Source organism: Eptatretus burgeri, chromosome 10 (genome assembly GCF_056783735.1).
Source record: "Eptatretus burgeri isolate ZD-2024b chromosome 10, Ebu_testis_v1, whole genome shotgun sequence".
NCBI lineage: Eukaryota > Metazoa > Chordata > Myxini > Myxiniformes > Myxinidae > Eptatretus > Eptatretus burgeri.
The window spans coordinates 32,422,244-32,438,903 of NC_140970.1; the positions used below are offsets into that span (position 1 = coordinate 32,422,244).

Genomic DNA, 16,660 nt, shown 5'->3' on the forward strand with positions numbered 1-16,660 from the left:
TTGTGCTAGAACCTCAATCAATAGGATGAGTCACATTGTGCTAGAACCTCAAATAATAGGATGAGTCACATTGTGCTAGAACCTCAATTAATAGGATGAGTCACATTGTGCTAGAACCTCAATTAATAGGATGAGTCACATTGTGCTAGAACCTCAATTAATAGGATGAGTCACATTGTGCTAGAACCTCAATTAATAGGATGAGTCACAGGTCAGGTCAGGTATGGGAGCATGTGCCAGAACAGCGCGTCGCTGCGTCCACTTTCCGCCGGTACTCCAGGGGCCTCCGTCTGGCCATCCCCCAGGCAGATGCCAGGCCCATCCCCATCTCCTTGAGATGATGGTCAACCTGCTGCAACCATGAGGCACGTGGTCGGCCCACTGGCCTCCTCCACTCATGAGACTCCCTCGCTGAGAGAATCTGGTGAGCAGGATCAGCGTCAGGAAAACGAGCCACATGTCCATACAGCCGCAGCTGACGCTCACGGACTATGCAGGTAACAAATCTCATCCGAGTCTCTCTCAGCAACCGCTCGTTGGACACAAAATCTGACCAGCGATAGCCAAGGATTCTTCGAAGGGACCTGGTACCAAAGGAATTAAGTCTCCGTCTCAGATCCTTGGTCAAAGTCCAAGTCTCGCACCCATAGAGCAAGACTGGAAGTACCAAGGACCTGAAGACTCGGACTTTCGTCCTCCCGCACAGGTACCGGCAGCGCCACACCCCATGATCCAGTGAATCCATGACTCCCCAGGCCCGACCCAGACGTCTATTGACCTCCGGCTCACAACCTGCGGAGAGATGAATATCACTGCCAAGGTAAGTGAATCTCTCCACGACCTCAACATCCTCACCACAAACAGACACAGACAGGACAGCAGCATCCAAGATGTCACCGAAAGCCTGGATCTTAGTTTTGACCCAAGAAACCCGTAATCCCAACGGCTCCGACTCCTCATTCAGCACCTCGAGGGCCCCCAAGAGGATGTCTAAAGTTTCCGCAAAGATGACTGCATCATCTGCAAAATCAAGGTCCGAGATCTCGACATTGCCAAACGATGCACCGCAACTTGATCTCTCCGACATCCTCCCAAAAATCCAGTCCATACAAGTGCTGAAAAGTGTGGGGGCAAGTACACATCCCTGACGAACTCCAGTAACAACTGGAAATAAGTCAGAGATGGTACCACCACACTTCACAGCACTCTCAGTACCAGAGTAGAGTTCAGACATCAGATCGATGAGTTTTGGTGGCACCCCACGAAGACCAAGAATCCTCCAGAGGACATCCCGATTCACTGAATCGAACGCTTTACAGAGATCAACATAGGCTGCAAGCAGCCCCTGCCGAAACTCTCGTCTGCGTTCGGTGAGGACACGAAGTGCAAGGATACGGTCAATCGTTGACCTCTTTGGTGTAAAGCCTGACTGCTCTGGACGCTGGTGCTCAAGCAGATGGTGGCGAACCCTATCAAGAATTATCCGAGCAAAGACCTTGCCCGGCACTGAGAGCAGCGTCACCCCTCGGTAGTTGTTGCAGTCTTGGCGATCACCCTTCCCTTTCCAGAGAGGGACAACAAGGCCCCTCTTCCAGTCAGTTGGGATGATGCCTGTGTTCCAGGCAGAGCACAAAACTGCATGCAACGACACGAGTGCAGCATTTCCACCAGCCTTGAGAAGTTCGGCATGGATGCCACAGATCCCTGGAGCTTTGCCCCGTTTCAACTGGTTCACCGCAGCCTGTGTTTCCACAAGCGATGGTGGACCACAGTTGATTCGAGGGTCAGCAACAGGGATTGCAACACCCTTGACGTCCAACTCGACAGCTGGGGGATCAGCCTGGTACAACCGCTCAAAGTAACCGGCCCAGCGGGCCTTCACTTCAGACTCCTCTGTGAAGAGCCTACCACTCTCTGCTCGAACTGTAGTGCTCCGAGGGATGGGCTTGGATGAACGTAATGCGCGAATTCCCCTGTAAGCGGGACGAGAATCACCTGTCCACAGGTGATGCTCTACCCCCTCACAGATTCCTCGCACATAGGCCTCCTTGTCCACCCTCAGTGCACGTACAGTTTTACGTCTCAGCTCCCCGAACAGCTCAGCTCTGCCATTCAGCCTGGCCCTGTGACTCTGGTCAATGGTATCCAGTGTCCCTTGAGAGACAAAATTCTTCTTTGCCCTGCGGTGAGCTCCAAGGCATCCACCGGCAACATCAAGGACGGTGGTCTTGAAGGTGCTCCACAACTCTTCAGGACCCCCCAAAGCACCCAGACCCCCCAAGTGTCCACTCAGCCTGTTCGCAAACTCCTCAGCTACTCTCTCATCCCTGAGCTTGGCAACATCCAGCCTAGGCTGGGATGGTACCATTCTCCAGGATTTAAGGTGCAGCTTTAGAGTTGCTACAACAAGCCTGTGGTCAGTATTGAGGAACTGAGCACTCCGGTAGACCCTGCAGTTCTGGATCATCCTCCAACGACCGTCAATGAGGACATGGTCAATCTCCTTTGCCGCACCGCCAGCGTTGGAATACCAAGTCCAGCGATGAGCTTGCGGGCGCTGAAACCATGAACCAGCCACCCTAAGTCCATGACTTCTTGCAAAGTCAAGGAACTTAGTGCTATTCTGGTTCATAGTTCCTGACCCATGGGGACCAACACACACCTCATAACCATCCCTATCAGTTCCAGTCGATGCATTGAAATCCCCCAAGACTAGAAGTGTATCTCGTCTGGGGCACTGATCAACCACAGACTCGAGTGTGGCGTAGAATGCATCCTTCACGGTGAGATCACTCGCCTCAGTCGGAGCATAAACAGAGACCAGGGAAATGACACCTAAGGAGTGACGAATCCTTAATCTCATAATACGCTCGTTGACCGGTGTTACCTCAATTATCATTGGGGTCAGCTTATTGGACACAGCTACAGCAACTCCTTGGGTATGGCAACCATCAGAGCGACCAGACCAATAGTCGGTGTAACCTCCCACCATTATCTCGCCGCAATCCGGTCTCCGAACCTCAGAGAGAGCTGCAATCCCGATGTCCAAACGCTTGAGCTCAGATGATAACAGAGACAGGTGATCATCCTCTCTTAGGGATAGGACATTCCAGGCACCCACCCGAAGGGACCGCCTCAGGTTAACCCAAGGAGACCGTCGTCTGGTGGACGACACCTCAGCACCACTCCGACACACTCTCCCGCAATCTGACCCAGGGATGATACCCCGTGGTTTCCCTCCTATCAAAGATTGGGGGTCCCGAAGGCTTTGCCCCAATCCCGCCATCCGGTGAGCTGCCCTGCGAAGGGAAGCTGCACAGGAGGTACTCCCACGGAGTGGGTTTTCAGATTTTTTTGCGTTTTTGTGTTTTGCGGAATGAAGGGTTTTCCGGTGGCCGGAGTGCAAATCCTGCCACCAACCTCCTAATAAGAAGTAGCCCAACTGCAGGAGGACGTCCGCAGACACAGTTGGGCACTAGATATGGATGGCCGTTGGCTCACAAGGAGCTCCTCCGCCCTTTGACAGGTTTTGTTTTTAATCCTGCTGGGTGTCCATATCCAAACACCCTCCTCACCAGAAAACCTGGTGGGGGAGACGGTTTAGTCGCCGACAACCCGACCATGGAACAGGTTAGTACAGGTTTACATGGTACCTGGAGCAGGTCACAGATCGAACCTGACCTGACCTGATGAGTCACATTGTGCTAGAACCTCACTTAATAGGATGAGTCACATTGTGCTATAACCTCAATTAATAGGATGAGTCACATTGTGCAAGAACCTCAATTAATAGGATGAGTCACATTGTGCTAGAACCTCAATTAATAGGATGAGTCACATTGTGCTATAACCTCAATTAATAGGATGAGTCACATTGTGCAAGAACCTCAATTAATAGGATGAGTCACATTGTGCTAGAACCTCAATTAATAGGATGAGTCACATTGTGCTAGAACCTCACTTAATAGGATGAGTCACATTGTGCTAGAACCTCAATTAATAGGATGAGTCACATTGTGCTAGATCCTCACTTAATAGGATGAGTCACATTGTGCTAGAACCTCAATTAATAGGATGAGTCACATTGTGCTCGAACCTCAATTAATAGGATGAGTCGCATTGTGCTAGAACCTCACTTAATAGGATGAGTCACATTGTGCGAGAACCTCAATTAATAGGATGAGTCACATTGTGCTAGATCCTCACTTAATAGGATGAGTCACATTGTGCTAGAACCTCAATTAATAGGATGAGTCACATTGTGCTAGAACCTCAATTAATAGGATGAGTCACATTGTGCTAGAACCTCACTTAATAGGATGAGTCACATTGTGCTAGAACCTCAATTAATAGGATGAGTCACATTGTGCTAGAACCTCACTTAATAGGATGAGTCACATTGTGCTAGAACCTCACTTAATAGGATGAGTCACATTGTGCTGGAACCTCACTTAATAGGATGAGTCACATTGTGCTAGAACCTCAATTAATAGGATGAGTCACATTGTGCTAGATCCTCACTTAATAGGATGAGTCACATTGTGCTAGAACCTCAATTAATAGGATGAGTCACATTGTGCAAGAACCTCAATTAATAGGATGAGTCACATTGTGCTAGAACCTCAATTAATAGGATGAGTCACATTGTGCTGGAACCTCACTTAATAGGATGAGTCACATTGTGCTGGAACCTCAATTAATAGGATGAGTCACATTGTGCTGGAACCTCAATTAATAGGATGAGTCACATTGTGCTAGAACCTCAATTAATAGGATGAGTCACATTGTGCAAGAACCTCAATTAATAGGATGAGTCACATTGTGCTAGAACCTCAATTAATAGGATGAGTCACATTGTGCTAGAACCTCAATTAATAGGATGAGTCACATTGTGCAAGAACCTCAATTAATAGGATGAGTCACATTGTGCTAGAACCTCAATTAATAGGATGAGTCACATTGTGCTAGAACCTCAATTAATAGGATGAGTCACATTGTGCTAGAACCTCACTTAATAGGATGAGTCACATTGTGCTGGAACCTCACTTAATAGGATGAGTCACATTGTGCTAGAACCTCAATTAATAGGATGAGTCACATTGTGCTAGATCCTCACTTAATAGGATGAGTCACATTGTGCTAGAACCTCAATTAATAGGATGAGTCACATTGTGCAAGAACCTCAATTAATAGGATGAGTCACATTGTGCTAGAACCTCAATTAATAGGATGAGTCACATTGTGCTGGAACCTCACTTAATAGGATGAGTCACATTGTGCTAGATCCTCACTTAATAGGATGAGTCACATTGTGCTAGAACCTCAATTAATAGGATGAGTCACATTGTGCAAGAACCTCAATTAATAGGATGAGTCACATTGTGCTAGAACCTCAATTAATAGGATGAGTCACATTGTGCTGGAACCTCACTTAATAGGATGAGTCACATTGTGCTGGAACCTCAATTAATAGGATGAGTCACATTGTGCTGGAACCTCAATTAATAGGATGAGTCACATTGTGCTAGAACCTCAATTAATAGGATGAGTCACATTGTGCAAGAACCTCAATTAATAGGATGAGTCACATTGTGCTAGAACCTCAATTAATAGGATGAGTCACATTGTGCTAGAACCTCAATTAATAGGATGAGTCACATTGTGCAAGAACCTCAATTAATAGGATGAGTCACATTGTGCTAGAACCTCAATTAATAGGATGAGTCACATTGTGCTAGAACCTCAATTAATAGGATGAGTCACATTGTGCTAGAACCTCAATTAATAGGATGAGTCACATTGTGCTAGAACCTCACTTAATAGGATGAGTCACATTGTGCTAGAACCTCAATTAATAGGATGAGTCACATTGTGCTCAAACCTCAATTAATAGGATGAGTCACATTGTGCAAGAACCTCAATTAATAGGATGAGTCACATTGTGCTAGAACCTCAATTAATAGGATGAGTCACATTGTGCTATAACCTCAATTAATAGGATGAGTCACATTGTGCAAGAACCTCAATTAATAGGATGAGTCACATTGTGCTAGAACCTCAATTAATAGGATGAGTCACATTGTGCTAGAACCTCACTTAATAGGATGAGTCACATTGTGCTAGAACCTCAATTAATAGGATGAGTCACATTGTGCTAGATCCTCACTTAATAGGATGAGTCACATTGTGCTAGAACCTCAATTAATAGGATGAGTCACATTGTGCTCGAACCTCAATTAATAGGATGAGTCGCATTGTGCTAGAACCTCACTTAATAGGATGAGTCACATTGTGCGAGAACCTCAATTAATAGGATGAGTCACATTGTGCTAGATCCTCACTTAATAGGATGAGTCACATTGTGCTAGAACCTCAATTAATAGGATGAGTCACATTGTGCTAGAACCTCAATTAATAGGATGAGTCACATTGTGCTAGAACCTCACTTAATAGGATGAGTCACATTGTGCTAGAACCTCAATTAATAGGATGAGTCACATTGTGCTAGAACCTCACTTAATAGGATGAGTCACATTGTGCTAGAACCTCACTTAATAGGATGAGTCACATTGTGCTGGAACCTCACTTAATAGGATGAGTCACATTGTGCTAGAACCTCAATTAATAGGATGAGTCACATTGTGCTAGATCCTCACTTAATAGGATGAGTCACATTGTGCTAGAACCTCAATTAATAGGATGAGTCACATTGTGCAAGAACCTCAATTAATAGGATGAGTCACATTGTGCTAGAACCTCAATTAATAGGATGAGTCACATTGTGCTGGAACCTCACTTAATAGGATGAGTCACATTGTGCTGGAACCTCAATTAATAGGATGAGTCACATTGTGCTGGAACCTCAATTAATAGGATGAGTCACATTGTGCTGGAACCTCACTTAATATGATGAGTTACATTGTGCTAGAACCTCAATTAATAGGATGAGTCACATTGTGCTAGAACCTCAATTAATAGGATGAGTCACATTGTGCAAGAACCTCAATTAATAGGATGAGTCACATTGTGCTAGAACCTCAATTAATAGGATGAGTCACATTGTGCTAGAACCTCAATTAATAGGATGAGTCACATTGTGCTAGAACCTCACTTAATAGGATGAGTCACATTGTGCTAGAACCTCAATTAATAGGATGAGTCACATTGTGCTCAAACCTCAATTAATAGGATGAGTCACATTGTGCTGGACCTCACTTTACTCTTTTGAAAAACTTTAAAGCCCAATGCATTTACAGGAAGTTGCAAAAGATGATTACACTTGAGTGAGCGAAGTAGAAAAAAGTAATTCTCACTCATGAGGCGTAAAATGTTCATAGAAAACGAATGAGCAAGTTTGTCATCATTTTGATGAAAGTAACGACATGTTCTCCAGTAGTCCTGGTGTATTATCTTTTCACTCTGACCATTTATCCACGGACTATGGTATAAATTTTTTGTTTCCATTCCAAAAATGGAGTTTCTGATGATGCACATAGACTCAAATGAATTCCAGAGGAAAATGTCATCATTGCTGGTAAGAGGATCGCATGTGGAAGTTCTCATTCAAAGCATATCTGACTGATTACAGCTAACTAGGACCATATGATCAGTGTGCTTACTTCTATGTTGCATCGCAATGTGATCCAAATGGATACCGTCACATAATTTCTGCAAGTAAGGTGTTGCATTCTGAAGCAAGTTGATCGTTAAATGGCACAAAGGGGTCACAGAGCACTATTAGAGATTTCAATTCACTGAGCCCGAACAACAAAAAGGTTGGGGGTCACCAAGCCCAAACAACAAAAAGGTAGGGGGTCACCAAGCCCAAACAACAAAAAGGTTGGGGGTCACCAAGCCCAAACAACAAAAAGGTTGGGGGTCACCAAGCCCAAACAACAACAAAAAAAGAGGTTGGTCACTGAGCCCGAACAAAAAAAAAGGTTGGGGGTCGCTGAGCCCAAACTAGTTACAAAAACTTGGGGTCGCTGGTCACCAAGCCTGAACTACAAAAAGTTGAGGTGGCCGAGCCCGATCTACAAAAAGTTGGGGTCGCTGAGCCTGAACTGCAAAAATTTGGGGTTGCCAAGCCTGACTTTCAAAAAGTTGGGGTCGCCGGTCGCCAAGCCCGAATTACAAAAACTTGGGGTCGCTGAGCCTCAACGACAAAAAGTTGTGTCGCCGAATCCAAATTACAAAAAGTTGTGGTCACCTGGCCCAGAGTTTTGGGTCAGCAAGCCGAAAAAGAAGTTAGTGTCACCGAACCCGATTATATGTATGGGGTCACCAATCATGGATGTTTCATTCTCCTAACAACATGTACAAAGGTCAAGACTGAAGATATTTTGATTGTCGACTTGTGCATCTTGGCCGTAGAAAAGTCGAGCCTGCAGTATGACATCATGCCTGGATAAGGCTAAGGAATTTTGTTCTTTATCCCCGCCATGATGGTGAAGTATGTGGCTCACCCTCTCCCTTTGTAGTTATTAGCCACTTGAAAACCCATATTAGCCACTTCATCCCACCCTATCAATGCTTCCCCCTCACCCAAATTCTCAAACCCTCCCCCGCACCCCTCAAACACACAATCCTTCCCCCTCACCCCAACCCCGAAATGCTTCCCCCTCACCCCACCTTCTCAAACCTTCCCTGCAACCCACACACATAATCCTTCCCCCACACCCCTCACACACACTAACCTTCCCCCACACACTTAAACCTTCCCCCACATCCCACACAATCAAAGCTTCCCCCACACCCTACACACTCAAACCTTCCCCCACACCCTACACACTCAAACCTTCCCCCACACCCTACACACTCAAACCTTCCCCCACACCCGACACACTCAAACCTTCCCCCACACCCTACACACTCAAACCTTCCCCACACCCTACACACTCAAACCTTCCCCCACACCCGACACACTCAAACCTTCCCCCACACCCCACACAATCAAAGCTTCCCCACACCCCACACAATCAGAGCTTCCCCCACACCCCACACAATCAAACCTTCCCCTCAACCTACCCCCGCAAAGCCTCACCTTTCCCCCACAAAGTCCTCCCCCCGTCCTGCACTCTCTCAACACCTCCTTTTCCCGCCCCCGACCACCCCCATCTCTAACCGTGTGGACCTCAATCATCTAAGATCTCTGCTCAAACCTGATGGATCTCTCAATCCAGCCCAATGCCAATAAACAAGACATCATATGTTTAACAGAATCCTTCCTCCGACAGGACGTCCTTGACACCTTCATGTCTACCCCCAGTTATTGTTTCCTGTGATTTGATCGGCTTGATGAACCACGCCCCGGTGGTGGAGTTGCACTTTACATGTACTGACCTTACACCTCCCAACTCCCAGGAGTACCTCTGGCTGTGACTTCCCTTCCACTACCACCTAATCTTTATCTGTGTGTCGTAGCATCCTTCTAACAGTGACAATTCCATCTACATCTCTCACAAAACGGACAAACTTTTAAGCACTCATCACAGCTCTCTCTTCCCCCATATGTGGTGATTTAAATTGTCACCATACAACTTGGCTGGGTATTGGTACCTCTTTCTCACCAGCCATGGCACTTCAGCAAAGGACTTCTGTGGCTCCATGGGACTGACTCAATCTGTAACCTTTCCAACCTGGAGTTCTCCAAATGGCAAATCCTCCATTTTGGACTTGGTGATGATCAACCTTCCCACAAATGTCTCCTGCTCTTCCTTTGCTCCAATTGGTTCATCTGATCATGTGCTTGGGAACGCCAACATCTCTCTGGCTATTCTCAGACAAATGCCTCAACGCGGGTAAATTTGGCATTTCACTTAAGCACATTAGCAGGGAGTGCAAGCAGCCATCTCTCTTCAGGACCGGTCTCCCATGTCCACTGCCCCCGATGTTAACCTAGCCGGGGAATTCTTCCACAGAAACCTGCTCTCTCTCAGACGCAGATTCATCCCATCTCGTCTTCAATTATCGTGCCCTTCTTCTCGCCCGTGGTACATTGAATCCTGTGGCGAGGGAGTTGTTCTGAAACAACTTGCCTTCTCTTTCTGGAAGGCAATCTCAGTGTATTCCAAAAAGTCCACAATAAGTGTGTCCATTCTCAGGAGAGCCAGAAAACAACATCTGTCCAACCTCAAATATGAACTTACAAAATTGTGTCCCTCCTCTAAAACCTGGTGGCATCTTGTTAGCCTATCCCCACGTGTAGCGGAAGATGGCATTTTTCAATCGCACACGTGTGTGTGTGTGTGTGTGTGTGTGTGTGTCCAGGCCAGAACATTTTTACCAATTGAGCTTTTGTCGTGAAATCTTCAACAAAACTTTATTTAGAGAATATGGAGAACAGAAAATGAATAAAATGTACAATTTTTTTAACTGCAGTTTTCATCAAATTTAGTTATAGCACAAAGCAGATGTGGACAGTCTTTGCATATTGACATTTCTACAGTATTGCTAAGTCTGTCTCTGGTGTATGCTCCCCTCCAATCCCATCCCTCTCGTTAAATGGTTCCACAGCTGACTCTGCTCCTGAGAAGACTGAATGGATCATTTGAGTGTTTGCTTGAATGTAGACAAAAAAATAGAAGCTTGTGTCCCCAACCCCTCACTCTCGGTACCCATCTTTCCCTGTCGTACCCAACTGCTCCAGGACTCTGTGTCTTTTGCACCTGAGAAGGTAGATAACGTTCTTTCAACCCTCGACTCTGACTCTGCAACTGGACCGGACGGCATCAGCTCACAAAAATCTGTTCCGCAACTCTTGCACTTCCTCTTTCTGCTCTTTTTCACCCGATCATTTCCACTTGATGCCTGGTGTTGGCTTAATGGTTAGTGTGGTGGGCTTGGGTTCCTACGGTCCTGAGTTCAAATCCTGCTCAGGCATTGAATTAATCCCAGGTGGGGTTGACTCAGCCTGTCATCCTTCAGAGGTCGGCAAAATGAGTACCAGCTTACTGAGATGATCGAGTCATTCGAGTATCCTGCATCGGAGTGACGACCCATCCAGGATTGTGCCCAATAGCCCAGGAGACTGCTTCGGCAGCACCGACGCTCTGAACAGAGTATGGTCCCAATGGATGTGTGGATTTCTCCTTGGTCATTTTCCATCAGCAAGGTCATGGAATCCATCATCACAGTTGAGATGAAATCCTTCATTTTCTCCAACAACCTCATGTCAGATCACCAATTTGGTTTCAGACCAGGTCACTCCACCTTGGACATGCTGCTTCCACTCACCCAACAATGGATTGAGGTCCTCTATGTCAAACATGAGATCAGGGCCATACCTCTGGACATATCTCATGCTTTTGATACAGTCTGGCATCCTGCCTTACTTTCCAAACTCTCTGCCTATGGCATCGAAGACTAACTCCACACATGACTTACTGACTTCCTCTACTCTTGTAGACAACGTGTGGCTCTCAACGGAATCTTCTCTTCTTGTCTCCTCTCCCTGTCAAGGATGGAGTGCCCCAAGTCAGTGTTCAGGGCCCAGTCCTATTCCTGATCTTCATCAACAATCTCTCTGACTCTCGAAAATCCTCTTTATCGATTTTCTGATGACCCCACCTCTCTGCAGTGATATCCCTCATCCTAGAGACAGACAGGCTGTACAGCCTCTTCCCTCTTCAGATCTTGACAAAATCACAAAATGGTCAAACACTTGGAATATGTCTTTCAATCCTGACAAATCTCACACTCTCACTGTCTCTTTCCGAAAGGACTGTCTGGCAACCCCCTGCCCCCACCCCACCCACATTTACGTTCTCAACAATCCTCCTGAGGAAGTTCAGTCGTTCAAACTCCTGGGTCTCAATATCAGCCATGATCTTTCTTGGGAAAACCAGATTTCAAAGTTGGCCTCCAAAGCAAAGCCACCAGTTGCAAACTGGGCATCCTCAATCATACAATGTCCTTCCTTGGCATAGCTGAACTCCTATCCACCTACAAGGCCTCCATCCACAGCTTCCATGGACGACTGCTCTCCCCTCTGGGCTGGCTCCCCTGCCTCAAACTTTGCTCAGCTTGAGGCCATGGAAACTAAGGCCTTCAAGATCATTGGAATCTCCCATGATGAAGCCGACACCCTTTGTGTATCCGAGTCTGTGGGCCAATCACTTCACCATCAAAGACACGTCGGTGGTCTCTCTGCTTTTATTGCATCCTTTCTGGTCTTGAACCCTCTGCTCTTTCCTTGTTTTGTCTCCCCTACTCCCCCAACTTTCTGCAGGGCTCACATGGTCCACGAACAACTACCTAAATCCAGAATAACTGCTCACCTCCACTCAATTGTTCCTCTTTTTTTTTCTTCCCACTTGTGGAAGTTGGTTCCACATTCTTTTCATTCTCATTCTTCCATCCAGGTCTTCAAGACAACTGTTCACCACCATCTTAGATTGTCCCCAATTCAAAATCATGATCTTTCCTACCATTTTTAACCCCCCCCCCACTCCACCCCAGTCCCTAATCCTTCCAAATTTCCAGTTTTTCCTCCTGAGAGTTCCTTCTGTATACATCTTGTCCATCCCATGTATCCTCTTCTGCCTCCCATTCCTCCGCACACCCATTGTTTGTCCAAGTCTCCCTCTATCAGTCTATCTTGACCTTCGGCTCTGCTGTTGGTGTTTCCTCACTCTCTCTACTGTTCCTTTTGTCCTGTTGCATTCTGATCCGTTGAGTTTACTAGTACTAGATTTTCCACAAGCCTCGACTATGTATACCCAAAAAACCCCCCCAAAATTAAAGAGCATGCCCAAACTGGGTTGACTTGCAATGCATCATGACGAGTCAGCTATCCAGGCATCTTATCACGTCATTGGCAGGTGGTACAAAGCAATGGAGGTATGCTTTGTGAACACTGCAGTTTGGGCTCGCTGACCCCAACTCAGGTGTGGAAAGAGAAAGAAAAATCAATAATATGAATGCACAGCAATACCACTTCTTCCATTACATTGCTGCAAGTAGCATCATTGGTTGAGGCTGCATGGCTGTGCCCTCTGTAGGTTCGGACAGGAATTTGGAATTTGGTCAGGGTTCCGGCGATAGCTTGCCAACTCTTTCCTGGGATCTTTAACATCCAGCAACTAATGTCGGTAGATGGGACGCCAATTTTAACATCCATCTGAGGGACAGCTAACACATTGACGCCTCGATTGGCTTGCAAAACAGCAGAATGACAGTTTATAGCTGGGCAGAGATTCAAACCAAGGCGAGACAGCTCAAAAGTGAGTGTGCATACCTCTAGGCTATGTACCAGCACACACATGTAGGGGGAGCACACACATGTTAGATTTCATCATTTTCTATAGATTAAATTTATGGCATTTTAAATGCTTGAACAAACTAGAACGGTACTCGAAGATAGCATAGTCTCTTCTCTTGCATCAATTCTGAACAAAAACACCATCGTTAACTGAACATGCTGCAATTATGTCCCACTGCTATTATGGTCCATATACCCTGATCATCCATGCAGCCTTTTGTGTCACATAGTTTCCTGTCCATGGGTTATGAACGTCATAAATTTAATTCTTCACTCACATCCGGTCATAGATCAGATATATGAAGTTTCCGATTTTTCGGATAAGGATTTCAACTCAACCAATTAAGGCTGGAATACCACTTTGCCGATGACATCATCGTTATCACCCGATACACCCCACGGAGGAGTTGATGACATGTGGCAAGTTTGAATTTTTTTCGTCGAGCGATTTCGGAGAAAATGATGTTCAAATTTTCCCCTTTAATCCAATATGGCTGCCATACCACATGACCTATGACTTCAGAGTTAGCAATAAAATATTCTCCATGGGGGAATTCCTCCTATGTTTAAAGTTTTGCATCGATCAGACAAGTGGTTGCTAAAGCAGTATGTAACCAGGTTAATAGACATTATCGAAACACGATGTGCGCTACTACTACAAATTGAATGCCCCCTTCATATGAGGTTGGCCCAGGGGAAAGTCTGTCCCCCAAGTCTTTTACAAAATGGCTGGACAGGCCTGACGTTCGACTGGGGGTGATGAGGAGAGAAATTTGAAATTTGTTCGGGCTGTCAGCGATAACTCGCTAACACTTGACAAAAAACACCGTGGGATTTTAACATCCACTAATTAATGCAAGCAGATGGGACAACCCTGGACATCGTCCCTCCAAGGGACGGTGCACTGTGATGCAACGCCCTGCCCGAGAAGCACCAATTTGGGGTAGAAGAGATGATCCGAGATAATGGTGGACAGCAGTGTTGAAGCCCTGGAGGGAAGAATGGGACTGAACAGACTGGGGGAATTTGGTTCCACAGGTGAGGGAAAAGAGGAACAAATGAGTGGATTTGAGTTGTGAGCCTGGATTTTGGGAGTTTAACGACGAGGACATCGGGCAGACGATGTGCACCCTGAAGAAACATGGAAGTGCCAGAGTCAAGAGAGGACAGAGGGTGCAAGATCAAAATGGAGGCGGGAGAATACAGAGAGGCCGCCAACATGTCGAGAACCAAAATAATTTAAATGGGGAAGTGGAACATTAACAACTGATTAATGACGTGCAACACCGTAGTCATTGGGAGGATGCAAAAACAAAGTACACGTACCGGTAATGGTGTACCACTTGAGTGTGCTGCCACCTGAACTTCTCAGCTCCAACAGTGCACTGTCAATACTTTCACTTTCATGTACAACCAGAGAAATTATGGGTTCGTCAAAATGCAGCGGCTCAGCAGGCGGTGAAGGCCGTGCCACCCACTTCATGTGCAGCCGTGCCATTGCAAACTTTTGAGGCCTTCCGTTGTCGACCACCTTGATCTGCAAACAGTGCAGGGAGGAGAGATCAACACAAAACGTTACTCCGTTTATTGCCGGTTGATGCGAGTGGCGTTTTTACTGTAAACATGGCGTGGCTATACCATGTCCATCTACTGATCATTTTTCAGGAAAATATCGGCAACAATTTCTCATAATCACCCCTTTCTTGCTGAAAATCAAGATTATGGCAAATGAGGTACAATGAAGCTGGAATAGCAAATCATTTGATGGAAACACTGCTCAAGGAAAGCAAAGCCTGTTGAGATTTAGAGGACAGACTGTTGACGATTGTCTGTCAAGGAGATCCCAAAAATTGGTTGTCTTATTCCACTTACAGTCTTTCCAGCGTGTCCATGCTGTAAAATAAATGTGGCAAGAAAATACAATGGGTGGTTTGCCATTGCCTTCCCAGCAGTGGACAAGGCAGGAATTTGGAATTTGTTTTGGGTTTCGTTTAGGGCGTATAACGACGGACTCCTCTTTGGGAATCCAGTCCAGACGGCTCGAACTTAAATGTGGGATCACGATGTACACCGTCAGTTGACAGATGGGAAACCCATATCAAGGGGCTATTCGAGGGATAGCATCCTCATTGATGCGTCACCCTGTCTGACAAACGCTATCATGTCATATGATAGTCGGCTCTGGAATCAAACCCAGACTAAGCAGCTCAAAGGTGAGTGCACTCCCTTGATCCATCCTGCCAACTAGTTATACGTGATGAGTGCAATATACAGTGTGTCTGAAACATTACATACTGAATTTTATCATCATTGCTCCTCAAGTCAAGCAGACATTGCAATATATGGTTATTCATTTCCTTTTTTCAATTTAATATTTCATTATTTACCAATTCCATTTTATTATATTTGCAGGTGGCCAATCACGGCTGAACATTTGAGTTCACGAGAACGGGCACAAATTGCATCAAGTTACGAGGTACGGTAATCAGTTGCACAGGTTCAAAGGTGGTGGAGTCTCAACCCTAAGATCATCAAAAATTGTCAAATTAACTTAATGACTGTCGGTTTGGATGAGGATAGAAAACCACTTGGAAGACCATAAACTTCACGTTCACCAGCAAATGGGAAGGCTGTGCGAGGCATGTTCACCCAAAGTCAGTCAAAACCGATGATACAGGCATCCCGAGAAAGTGGCTCGTCACAAATCAAAATAAAAAAAACTCTGGATGAACTTGAAAACAAAAAGTCCTGATGTTCCCAGCAAAAATTCCTCGACGTTCCTTGGAAAAGTCAGGAAAGAACCTATCAGAGGGATTTCAAAATTGTGTGAGAAATGCAGGAGTTCACATGGAAGTTTAACTGTTGCCATAAGAAAGAGTATTGACAGAAGCATCAAATGGCAAAAAAAAAAACAAAAAAAAACTAAATATCTTTATTAGATAATAAACAATGATAAGTTTAAAATAGGTACTGCACAGTAGTTACATCGCAGACACCCTGTCATGTATACTGTATGATGCTATTTTTAGGAAGTGCATGTTCAATGCTGCAATCAATCCATTTTTGTTCGATTATATCATTATTCTTGTAGCTAATCAAGCAAAACCTCCGTTATCATTTGGTTGGTGAACTACACAGTTGGGCTTAAAAACAGGGACAGATTCCGCTGCATTCCCGTCCCACCATGTGAGCTCTCTTAGGCAGAGGTCACAGTTGCCACGGCGGCCGTGGGGTCTCCAAAATCTACGGCCACTAGCAATTATACGGCGGCCGTGGTATTTCCACGGTCACACAATGTAGCAGTCACATACGTTTTTATTTTTCGGGTCGCCGCACGGCGTATTTATAAATTGTGGAGACCGAAAACGTGAGGTTGCCATACGGTCTTTGATTTGATGT

The 16,660-nt window shown here is 45.7% G+C and overlaps 1 protein-coding gene across 2 annotated transcripts in view; it reads right to left on the reverse strand.

The window, feature by feature from the left end:
• The window catches only part of LOC147018256 (protocadherin Fat 1-like), a 92,336-nt gene that overhangs the window by 39,051 nt on the left and 36,625 nt on the right, over positions 1–16,660 (reverse strand). For both annotated transcript variants that reach the window (XM_085897781.1, XM_085897780.1), the window contains exon 6: positions 14,588–14,798. In XM_085897781.1, coding sequence (XP_085753907.1) covers positions 14,588–14,798 — 211 coding nt within the window. The remainder of the gene's footprint in view (positions 1–14,587; positions 14,799–16,660) is intronic.